General features: G+C 43.1%; 1 protein-coding gene across 1 annotated transcript; it reads right to left on the reverse strand.

Annotated features, from left to right (window-relative positions):
- Window positions 1-2862: 2862 nt before the first annotated feature.
- On the reverse strand, window positions 2863-9440 carry si:ch211-199g17.2 (uncharacterized). Its single transcript, XM_014143072.3, has 8 exons — window positions 8747-9440; window positions 6777-6826; window positions 6598-6675; window positions 6335-6474; window positions 5815-5937; window positions 5649-5706; window positions 5177-5500; window positions 2863-4301 (listed from the first exon to the last, which is right to left on the reverse strand). The coding sequence occupies exons 2-8, from the start codon at window positions 6799-6801 to the stop codon at window positions 4030-4032; spliced, it is 1020 nt and encodes a 339-aa protein (XP_013998547.1). The 5' UTR covers window positions 6802-6826; window positions 8747-9440; the 3' UTR covers window positions 2863-4029.
- Between the last annotated feature and the right edge of the window lie 2685 nt (window positions 9441-12125).

Consider the following 12125-nt stretch of genomic DNA (forward strand, 5'->3'; position numbering starts at 1 on the left):
AAGGACCCATTTCCACCGGTCTAATGTCCATTGCTCGTTTTTTGGCCCAAGCAAGTCTCTTCTTATTATTTGTGTCCTTTAGTAGTGGTTTCTTTGCAGCAATTCGACCATGAAGGCCTGATTCACACAGTCTCCTCTGGACAGTTGATGTTGAGATGTGTCTGTTACTTGAACTCTGTGAAGCATTTATTTGGGCTGCAATTTCTGAGGGTGGTGACTGTAATGAACTTATCCTCTGCAGCAGAGGTAACTCTTGGTCTTCCTTTCCTGTGGCGGTCCTCATGAGAGCTAGTTTCATCATAGCGCTTGATGGTTTTTGCGACTGCACTTGAAGAAACTTTCAAATTTCTCGAAATGTACCGAATTGACTGACCTTCATGTCTTAAAGTAATGATGGACGGTCATTTCTCTTTGCTTATTTGAGCTGTTCTTGCCATAATATGGACTTGTTTTTTTACCAAATAGGGCTATCTTCTGTATACCACCCCTACCTTGTCACAACACAACTGATTGGCTCAAACGCATTAAGAAGGAAAGAAATTCCACAAATTAACTTTAACAAGGCACACCTGTTAATTGAAATGCATTCCAGGTGACTACCTCGTGAAGCTGGTTGAGAGAATGCCAATATTGTGCAAAGCTGTCATTAAGGCAAAGGGTGGCTACTTTGAAGAATGTCAAATATATTTTGATTTGTTTAACACTTTTTTCATCACGATTCCATGTGTGTTATTTCATAGTTTTGATGTCTTCACTATTATTCTACAATGTATAAAATAGTACAAATAAAGAAACACACATGGTATAAAGAATCACACATGGTATCGTCCCATGTGCACGGGTTCGCTTCATGTAATTCCAGCGTGATTGCCACACGACTAAAACAGAGGAGAAGTTGAACCTCGCGCTTCAAAGTTTTTGAGGGATTTGACCCACTATGTTTACTTTTTGCATCTACGTCATATCGCTGAGTCTATAGCTAAAATAAAACGTAGAAAAAGGCAACAAAGATATTATTTTACTTCTTCATGGTCTAAAAATTCAAAAGGCAATCGCACATCTGAGCTATCTTTGTTGCAGATGCACGGTAACAGATGAATACTCCAACCCCATTCCATGCATTGAACGGATGTGGGTGGAGCAATGTCTACATAAGGGTGCAAAATAAAAAACACTCACAAAAGCTCTGACGAAGGCCTTAAGGCCGATACGTAAAGCTTAATAACGAGCAGTGATACGAGCAAGGGAAGTGTGCAGGTTTCTTATTTTCTCTCACTTCTTCACGGTCTCTCAGTAGTTGGTTCGTCGAAGATGTGTTTCACAAACTGAGGCAATGTTCAATGAGTGGTTTATCTCCCCATCTTGTCAGCAGCAGACAAACAACTTAAAACAAACAAGTCTTGTCTTGTATAAATTTGAATCGGTAACAGAGTTGAACCGGTGAGTTGGAATCAGTGACGGTTGTATGAAGTCATGAAATCCAATCACATGCTTACAGGGGAGAGAAAATAATTGTACATGTTTACAACAACCCAAAATCATCAATAAAACCAACAGAATCCAATCCAGTGTATAATTAAGCAATAAGGCCTGAGGGGGTGTGGTATATGGCCAATATACCGCGGCTAAAGGCTGCTCTTAAGCACGTCGCAACACAAGAGTTTGACCTGTTTTCTATTGATAGTTCTTTGTATATCTCCATAAAAATTATGCTGATTCATGATTTCGACTGGCTAAGAAATACTGCCTGCCTGTCTGTCTCATCCCGACTCCGGCCACGTTCATTACTATGCAACAGCTGGAGATCGAATTTCAATATTGAAACAATGTTGCAAATGTCGGAGAGACAGACAGCAAGGTTTGTACAACTCTCTGCTGTTTAAAAATAAATGTAAGTCTAAAAGAAATGTGAGATAATGACTAGATGCTTTTTATAGTGGAGATCAAGTTCATAAATTGCCTGGCTGGGCTGATGAGACAGTGGATTGCAGCAGTCAGATGGAACAGAGTAAATACTAGGCATTTTAACTTCATAGATTTAGCCAGTGGTAACTTGTGGAATAGACACCGGCTGGAATGCGGTTTTAACCAATCAGCATTCAGGATTAGACCCACCCGTTGTATAATGTTTTACACAATGGGTGGGTCTAATGCTGATCGACTTCTTCTCGGGCCTAACAACACCCGTGCCAATTTACCCTCCAAACACCGGCTTCTCGGGCATTATCACTTTAGTATACCACGGGTATGACAAAACATTTATTTTTACAGCTCTAATTACATTGGTAACCAGTTTATAATAGCTATAAGACACCTCGGGGGTTTGTGGTATATGGCCATATATACCACGGCTAAGGGCTGTATCCAGGCGTTGCATCGTGCATAAGAACAGCCCTTAGCCGTGGTATATTGGCCATACACCACACCCCCTCGGGCCTTATTGCTTAAATAAAAACAGTCTGGAATGCGGTTTTAACCAATCAGCATCCAGGATTAGACCCGCCTGTTGTATAAAAAAACCATAGAAACCGGAGTGTATAAAACAAACACACAAAACACCTGTCCATTTAAAACAACAAAGTCAGTGTCTAAAGCACCACTAGAATAATCATCCGTGGTAGTTAGACCCAGGGAGGTCCTGGTCCTGGAGCTGCTCAGGGACCCAAGGCAGGGATGTGGACCCAATAGCCTACTCTGTGACAGGGAGGGCTGGGGAGGATGACTGGGCCGTGTCCCGGGGGGACAGGAACTCTCCGTGTCCTGGAGGGAAAGGCTGTGGGGGGGGGGGGGGGGGGGGGGGTCTAGATCTCTGTACTCCTGTGGCTGCACGCCCCCCCCCCCCCCCCCCCCCATGCTCCTGAGGAAAGGATCAAGGTATGGATGGGGTGCAATCCCCTGGGTGAGTGGATAGCGAGTGTACGGGAGGGGCTGGGGTTTGAACCCGATAGGGTTAGTGGGAAAGAGGTGTGGGCCAGGGTTGGTTCTGATCCCATCAGAAACAAACTCGGTAAGGGTCACGGTTCATTCTGTGGCCCTCTGGGTAAGGACCAGGGTGTGTCTCATAACCCTGCGGACCTGTTCTATAGGTGTCAGGGGTCAGCTGTTTGGCTCTGTAGGACCACGCTCCTCTGAACTCTGACCTCTGAACTCACACAACTGCACCTGCTATGTCACCCATACGAATGCTCATGTCTCCTCTGTGAAGGAATGGCCCTGCCTGATCCCTATGAAGTGCTATGTCATGTCTGAGAGCTGCTGTGTCAACCTGAGCTTCTGTAAACCCCTGCGCCTGGTTCCGTTGTGGAGGCTGGCCTTGAAAATACTGTTGGTGGTGAAAGCCAGAGTTTACCTCCCTCTCTCTCAGCTTTCCTCCCCCATGACCCCCATTTCTCCCCCTCCAACTCCTTCCTGAGTTTCAGCTCTGCATTGTTCCTCTTTCTCCATCAACTAACAGTCAGTTAGCCTCGCTCCTGTAGCATACAGTTGTCCCTTCTCCTGTTTGGTACATTCTGTCAGTTGTCCCTTCTCCTGTTTGGTACATTCTGTCAGTTGATCTTTCTCCTGTTTGGTACATTCTGTCAGTTGTCCCTTCTCCTGTTTGGTACATTCTGTCAGTTGTCCCTTCTCCTGTTTGGTACATTCTGTCAGTTGATCTTTCTCCTGTTTGGTACATTCTGTCAGTTGATCTTTCTCCTGTTTGGTACATTCTGTCAGTTGATCTTTCTCCTGTTTGGTACATTCTGTCAGTTGATCTTTCTCCTGTTTGGTACATTCTGTCAGTTGATCTTTCTCCTGTTTGGTACATTCTGTCAGTTGATCTTTCTCCTGTTTGGTACATTCTGTCAGTTGATCTTTCTCCTGTTTGGTACATTCTGTCAGTTGATCTTTCTCCTGTTTGGTACATTCTGTCAGTTGATCTTTCTCCTGTTTGGTACATTCTGTCAGTTGATCTTTCTCCTGTTTGGTACATTCTGTCAGTTGATCTGACAGAATGTGGGATGGGTGTGGGATGGGGCTGGGTGGAGGCATCTATGGTGGGGAGTGAAGGGGTAAGGAGTGTGAAAGGGAGGTTTCCAGGCTGAAGGAGTTCCTCTCCAGCAGCAGGGGACCGTCAGTCATAGACAGAATCACCTTGAACACCGGCTCACAGCGAATCACCTTCGATGCAACCCCCTGTAGTCCCGCCTCCTCAGAACCACCCAGTGATGTCTGACCTCCATCTGTGACATAATCAGGGGTCGGTGAAAGAGAGGGGTCATGCTGCCATGGTAACGCTGACGCAGGACACTTTAGTGAAGCACCTTTAGTGAGAGAGGAGAGAGAGAGAAAGAGAGGAGGGGACAACGAGAGAGGGAATGCAACAAAGAGGGAGACGGAGAGAAAGAGAGAGGACACACAGAGAAGAATGATAAATGACAGTAGAGTGTGAGATGAACAGATGAAGACATTTTACAGGACAACCATTAATGGACAGTTTTCTTGTAAAAGACCCACCTACCCCCAATAGACAACAGCAACCTGATTAGAAACATGTAGCAGGGAATGATTCAGAGATAGAAGGAAGTAACATTAAAAAATGAATTAAGCCAACTGTCAAATAGGCCTTTCCCACACGGTGGTGCCCAAACCAGACTTTAACCACCAGAACAAAGTTTGCGTATCATCCCATGAGGTTACACATAAACTGAAGCTGGAGACTCATATCTCCCTTACTAGCTTTGAGCACCAGCTGTCAGAGCAGCTCACAGATCACTGCACCTGTACATAGCCCATCTGTAAATAGCCCATCCAACTACCTCATCCCCATACTGTTATTTATTTTATTTATTTTGCTCCTTTGCACCCCAGTATCTCTACTTGCACATTCATCTTCTGCACATCTATCACTCCAGTGTTGAATTGCTATATTGTAATTACTTCGCCACCATGGCCTATTTATTGCCTTACCTCCCTTATCTCACCTCATTTGCACACACTGTATATAGACTTTTTCTACTGTATATTGACTGTATGTTTGTTTTACTCCATGTGTAACTCTGTGTTGTTGTATGTGTCAAACTGCTTTGCTTTATTCTTGGCCAGGTTGCAATTGCAAATGAGAACTTATTCTCAACTAGCCTACCTGGTTAAATAAAGGTGAAATAAAAAATAAAATTAAAATAAAACATACACTCACCAATCAGAGGCTTGGTTTCATGGAAAAACCTCTCCTCCTTCCCCGAGCTGAGTTGTGATTGGACAGAAACACTCTGCCGCAATATAGGGGACTTCTCTGATTGGCCAGATGAGTTCCTCCGGGCAGTCGGACTCTTCCATAGGACAGTTCGGTTATCAATCTGGACAACAGGCTTCTCAGGTTGGACGTAGAGCCTCTGAGGTGATATAATGGTTCTCTGTGATCGGATGGCGAGATACTCCGACTGGACTGATGGCTTCTCTGATTGGCTCTTGAGATTTCTCTGCTCCCGCCCAGTCCTGATGGCATGCAAGAGGATGAGAGCTGGAGGAGGTGAAAAGAGATAGAGAGGGAGAGGGGGAGAGATACTATGGACAGAGGAAAGGTGGGAGGGGGAAGAGGGGAGGACAGAGTGAGTGAGGTAAACTGGTAATAAACAGAGGGATGAAAGAGGAGGAGGATATAGACCGACCATCGATGTCACTGTGCAACGTCATCTCCTCATAAATGGCAGCATCCAACTCCAGCACCTAACAGAAAGACAGGAGATTTGTACACACACACACACACACACACACACACACGTCTTGCGCACACACACACCTGCCCGCACAAACACACAAACACCACACGCAGACCTGTACGTCCCCAGTTCCTTCTCTCTTCTCTAGTATTTGAGCCATCTCCATAAGAGGCCGGGCCAGCATTGACAGGTCAGGACTCGGCTTCCACTCTGACACAAAGTGAGGGTGATCGACTTTCTATACAATCACAACCAAGGGAGAGAGGAAACACACACACAACAGGTGTCAGTGTGTCCTCGGTCCGTGTACCTGACCGTCAACCACTATCAACAGATATGAGAATAATCCAGAACCAATCTCGTCACCATCAACCTGCACCTTGAGCATCACAAATAGAACACTGGAAATGATGTGGATTGCAGAAACTCTAAATATGCTAAACATGGTGTTGATCGCTCTAAATTAAACATTTTGTAATCTGAAATATTACCATTACAAAACTGCATTAGGCTAGTTGTATGTCAGTGATAGTGTAAAGAGATGTGAGAGTTAACTGTACACCTATTGCAGTAACACATCAGGACCATAAAGTAGCCTGTGAATGAAGAGCTCAGATCCAGAAAACCACACTCACTATGTATCTGTATCTATGGAGACTCCCCATGATGTGGCTCCTGACGTCAGCCTTACTGAGACGACACACACACACCTCACACAGGTACACCGCCTCAGAGTCCCGGCCGAGCGTCACACACTCTGTCACGTAGCTCAAACCTGAAACACACACACACACACACACACAGGTCAAAGTAGACACATTGGTCAAATACCCCATACATGTATCACACACATACAAACACACAGATACACACACATATACACACGGCTGTTCCTGACCGATGATGGGCTGCAGTCTGTTCTTGTTGTTTAGATACACCCTGAGGGCGATGGACAGCAGGCTCTGCCCACACACAGCTACGTGACAATGAGAGAATGAATGAATGAATGAATGCATGAATGAATGAATGAATGAATGAATGAGTGAAAGAATAAAGAAATGATAACCCATAGGCTACCTTTATGTGCTCGTTCAGGCTGCATAGTGGCAGACTAACACCCTAACAACCTAAAGGGAGAGAGGGAGAAAAGAGAGAGGAGGAGTTAATGAGGGAGAAGGAAAGGAAACACTATGTATGCAGACACCACAAAGTGGCGCAACTACACCACTAGTAATATCTGTATAATGTATTAGCTAGCTGCTAGGCTACACCACTAGTAATATCTGTATAATGTATTAGCTAGCTGCTAGGCTACACCACTAGTAATATCTGTATAATGTATTAGCTAGCTGCTAGGCTACACCACTAGTAATATATGTATAATGTATTAGCTAGCTGCTAGGCTACACCACTAGTAATATCTGTATAATGTATTAGCTAGCTGCTAGGCTACACCACTAGTAATATCTGTATAAGGTATTAGCTAGCTGCTAGGCTACACCACTAGTAATATCTGTATAATGTATTAGCTAGCTGCTAGACTACACCACTAGTAATATCTGTATAATGTATTAGCTAGCTGCTAGGCTACACCACTAGTAATATCTGTATAATGTATTAGCTAGCTGCTAGGCTACACCACTAGTAATATCTGTATAATGTATTAGCTAGCTGCTAGGCTACACCACTAGTAATATCTGTATAATGTATTAGCTAGCTGCTAGGCTACACCACTAGTAATATCTGTATAATGTTTTAGCTAGCTGCTAGGCTACACCACTAGTAATATCTGTATAATGTATTAGCTAGCTGCTAGACTACACCACTAGTAATATCTGTATAATGTATTAGCTAGCTGCTAGGCTACACCACTAGTAATATCTGTATAATGTATTAGCTAGCTGCTAGGCTACACCACTAGTAATATCTGTATGTGTTAGCTAGCTGCTAGGCTACACCACTAGTAATATCTGTATAATGTATTAGCTAGCTGCTAGGCTACACCACTAGTAATATCTGTATAATGTATTAGCTAGCTGCTAGGCTACACCACTAGTAATATCTGTATGTGTTAGCTAGCTGCTAGGCTACACCACTAGTAATATCTGTATAATGTATTAGCTAGCTGCTAGGCTACACCACTAGTAATATCTGTATAATGTATTAGCTAGCTGCTAGGCTACACCACTAGTAATATCTGTATAATGTATTAGCTAGCTGCTAGGCTACACCACTCTCTACATCTGTGTCAGTTTGACTTTTGCCATTTCATAGCACCCATTTTTAGGTGAATTACATGTAATCTGATTATTTAAAAAAAAACAAGCTAATCAGCTACTTTACCAGCAACAAATATTGTAATCAGATTACAGATACTATAGAAAAACTTGAGGATTACATCTTGGATTACTTTTAAATTCAGAAAGGATGTTTGCAAATAAAATTACATTATGACACTTTTCTGTTTTCTCAACCACATTCAAATCCGAGTTGAAAAAAGCCCCAAGTTTGTTTGTTCCACCTTAGCAAGTCTGACCACAAGTCAGAGACCACTGTGAAGACACACCAAATGCATTTTATGGATCTTCTTCTAAAGTCTCTTGAGGGGAAAGTAATCCAAAAGTAACTGAAAGTAATCCGAGTTGGGTAATCCAAAAGTTCAGTTACTGATTACAATTTTGGACAGGTAACAGGTAACTGTAACGGATTCTGCCTGCCTGACTAACTATCAATATTTTTTTCCCAGCTGTTTATCAAAACTAAAGTAATATCCAAGAAACTTAACTGAAACATCAGAATAAAAACATTTTTACTAATTAACTACCAATTCAGAGCTCGTATGAAACTTAAGGATAAATGTCTCGCCAAACTAACGTTAGCTAGCTAATCCATTCATAGACACTGGCTAGCTTCTAGAAATAACATTTGCTAATGAAACTCCGGTGATAGTTAGCTACATTACATAGAAGCCAGCAAGCAGCTAACCTAAGTAAAAGTTGTTAGCCATATGCTAATTAACGTTTAAAAATAATATAATGAACACCTACCTGTCTGTACACCACGTCGGAGTAAATGGTGTGTTTGATATGTCTGTCTGAATGAAGTTAAAACTTTTAACAAAAAACGTTTAACTTAAAAAATAATAATAATACATTACAAACACTGATTATTAGCAATTTAGCGACCACACTACGCAAGGACTACAAGAGGACAGTTGCTCACACCGCGGGGGAAAGTCGAGAGAAGAGCTAAGCTCTTAGCGATAAGGGAGATTTATTTCAGTCTTTCCTTTCCTTGCCAAAGAGTTTGAGGTGATGATAAGATAATGATTATTTATTCGGTCAAATGATCCACAATAAGATTCTAGTCTTTGATCCCCACAGGCAACCCGCGAGAGCTCAAAAAGTTTCAATTATCTTGTCACGCATGGTGACATGAAGTGAACTTAGCTATACAACACGAAATAACAAAACAGCCACAAAGACCGTTTCTGTATGAAGAGTTCCCTGTGTAATGACAACATCAACTGAACAAAACCCTCTGCCAGCCAAACGTGGACTGCCATGCGAAAAGATGACCATCCTCAGTGAGCTGTCTGCCTGTCTCTGTCCTTGTGTTTCCTATCTGCAGCGATTCCCAGACGTGCTCTCTATCTGGCTCTCACTACTCAGCAGCTGATAAAATCTTGGAACAGCTTCCCTTTCTCACCCCCTTTCCTTCATCCAGAGAGGCAGGTTGGTGGGTTTGAAGGAAATGAAATGAGGCGAGTCCACAGTCGCCCACCTTTTATCCTGTTTCAAGAGTTACACATGTGTCTAGTGACACAGTGTTTTAATTGTATTCAATGTATCATCATTTATTTTATTAACGTAATCATATTAAATAGAGGATATATTTTTTTTATGTTGCTTGCTGCTCATTCATTAGAAGTGTATTGCAGAAATATTGCTATTGGAATGAGTCTCTGCTTATAAGGAGAACAGAAACAATGGAAAAGCATTGGGACTGGTATAGACTGGTGCCAGCTGTATTATGAGCAGGGGTGCAACTTTCACTGGGAACAGGGGGGGACATTCTGAAGTTGTATTTTTGACCCCCTCCACCCGGGTTTTATCATTGGAATACTCTTCTACATTTACACACACTGTACATAGATTTTTCTATTGTGTTATTGACTGTACGTTTGTATATGTGTAACTCTGTGTTGTTGTTTTTGTCGCACTGCTTTGCTTTATCTTTGCCAGGTCGCAGTTGTAAATGAGAACTTGGTCTCAACTGGCCTACCTGGTTAAATAGAGGTGAAAAAATATATATCTCTTGAGTGTTTATCCGACTGGATTAATATATATATATATATATATATATATATATACTGCTCAAAAAAATAAAGGGAACACTTAAACAACACAATGTAACTCCAAGTCAATCACACTTCTGTGAAATCAAACTGTCCACTTAGGAAGCAACACTGATTGACAATAAATTCCACATGCTGTTGTGCAAATGGAATAGACAACAGGTGGAAATTATAGGCAATTAGCAAGACACCCCCAATAAAGGAGTGGTTCTGCAGGTGGTGACTGCAGGTGGTCTACAACCCACACAAGTGGCTCAGGTAGTGCAGCTCATCCAGGATGGCACATCAATGCGAGCTGTGGCAAGGTTTGCTGTGTCTGTCAGCGTAGTGTCCAGAGCATGGAGGCGCTACCAGGAGACAGGCCAGTACATCAGGAGACGTGGAGGAGGCCGTAGGAGGGCAACAACCCAGCAGCAGGACCACTACCTCCGCCTTTGTGCAAGGAGGAGCAGGAGGAGCACTGCCAGAGCCCTGCAAAATGACCTCCAGCAGGCCACAAATGTGCATGTGTCTGCTCAAACGGTCAGAAACAGACTCCATGAGGGTGGTATGAGGGCCCGACGTCCACAGGTGGGGGTTGTGCTTACAGCCCAACACCGTGCAGGACGTTTGGCATTTGCCAGAGAACACCAAGATTGGCAAATTCGCCACTGGCGCCCTGTGCTCTTCACAGATGAAAGCAGGTTCACACTGAGCACGTGACAGAGTCTGGAGAACGTTCTGCTGCCTGCAACATCCTCCAGCATGACCGGTTTGGCGGTGGGTCAGTCATGGTGTGGGGTGGCATTTCTTTGGGGGGCTGCACAGCCCTCCATGTGCTCGCCAGAGGTAGCCTGACTGCCATTAGGTGCCGAGATGAGATCCTCAGACCCCTTGTGAGACCATATGCTGGTGCGGTTGGCCTTGGGTTCCTCCTAATGCAAGACAATGCTAGACCTCATGTGGCTGGAGTGTGTCAGCAGTTCCTGCAAGAGGAAGGCATTGATGCTATGGACTGGCCCGCCCGTTCCCCAGACCTGAATCCAATTGAGCACATCTGGGACATCATGTCACGCTCCATCCACCAACGCCACGTTGCACCACAGACTGTCCAGGAGTTGGCGGATGCTTTAGTCCAGGTCTGGGAGGAGATTCCTCAGGAGACCATCCGCCACCTCATCAGGAGCATGCCCAGGCGTTGTAGGGAGGTCATACAGGCACGTGGAGGCCACAAACACTACTGAGTCTCATTTTGACTTGTTTTAAGGACACTACATCAATGTTGGATTAGCCTGTAGTGTGGTTTTCCACTTTAATTTTGAGTGTGACTCCAAATCCAGACCTCCATGGGTTGATAAAAATAATAAATGGAAATCCAATTTATGTGATTTTGTTGTCAGCACATTTAACTATGTAAAGAAAAATGTATTTAATAAGATTATTTCAGTCATTCAGATCTAGGATGTGTTATTTTAGTGTTCCCTTTATTTTTTTGAGCAGTATATATATATATATATATTATATATATATTATGTCCTCACTACTTCAAAAACCAAAGTTGTGGCACTGATTACGAGAATAGGCCACTATCAGTATCAGGTGTGAAGGCCAAGATGGGACAGAACTCTCAGAGGAAAAGAGTTCAATGTCAATATCATAATTCATAGTGAGAATATCTGTCTCCGAATTCATAAATAGATCATATTTACTGATCATTAAAATACTTAACTGCTACTCTGAGATGCTCTTTGAGTACGGGCCACGTTGTATCCTGTTTGGAATACTTAATGCTCACGACTTATCATGTCTCCAGCGACTGTGTACATCTTCTATTTAGCTGACAGTCCAACAGACACTGTCCTGAAAATGACGTGTTGGGTAACGTTAGTATCTCTATGTCTCAGTAATGCTTGTAGGATTCTGAGTTGTGATGGTAAGGGAGAATGTAGTAATTTTATGTCAAAATGTATATCAAATGAGATTTTGTTTTACTACAATGTAAAAACAATTTAAACTGAGCCATGTTGGTTTAAAAAGCTGACTCTTCCAAATGAAAAATTTGGAAGAGTCAGTGTAACCCCCGCTCCATC

Source organism: Salmo salar, chromosome 14 (assembly GCF_965601325.2).
Source record: "Salmo salar chromosome 14, fSalSal1, whole genome shotgun sequence".
Taxonomy (NCBI): Eukaryota; Metazoa; Chordata; class Actinopteri; order Salmoniformes; family Salmonidae; genus Salmo; species Salmo salar.

Excerpts from the sequence above, each read along its gene's own strand:
- si:ch211-199g17.2 (XM_014143072.3), bottom strand. The coding sequence starts at position 6,801 with ATGCAGCCTGAACGAGCACATAAAG. Across the intron at positions 6,475-6,597 it reads CAGACTGCAGCCCATCATCG|GTTTGAGCTACGTGACAGAG; the intron begins GTCAGGAACAGC and ends TGTGTGTTTCAG. Across the intron at positions 5,501-5,648 it reads GTTGCACAGTGACATCGATG|CTCTCATCCTCTTGCATGCC; the intron begins GTCGGTCTATAT and ends CACCTCCTCCAG.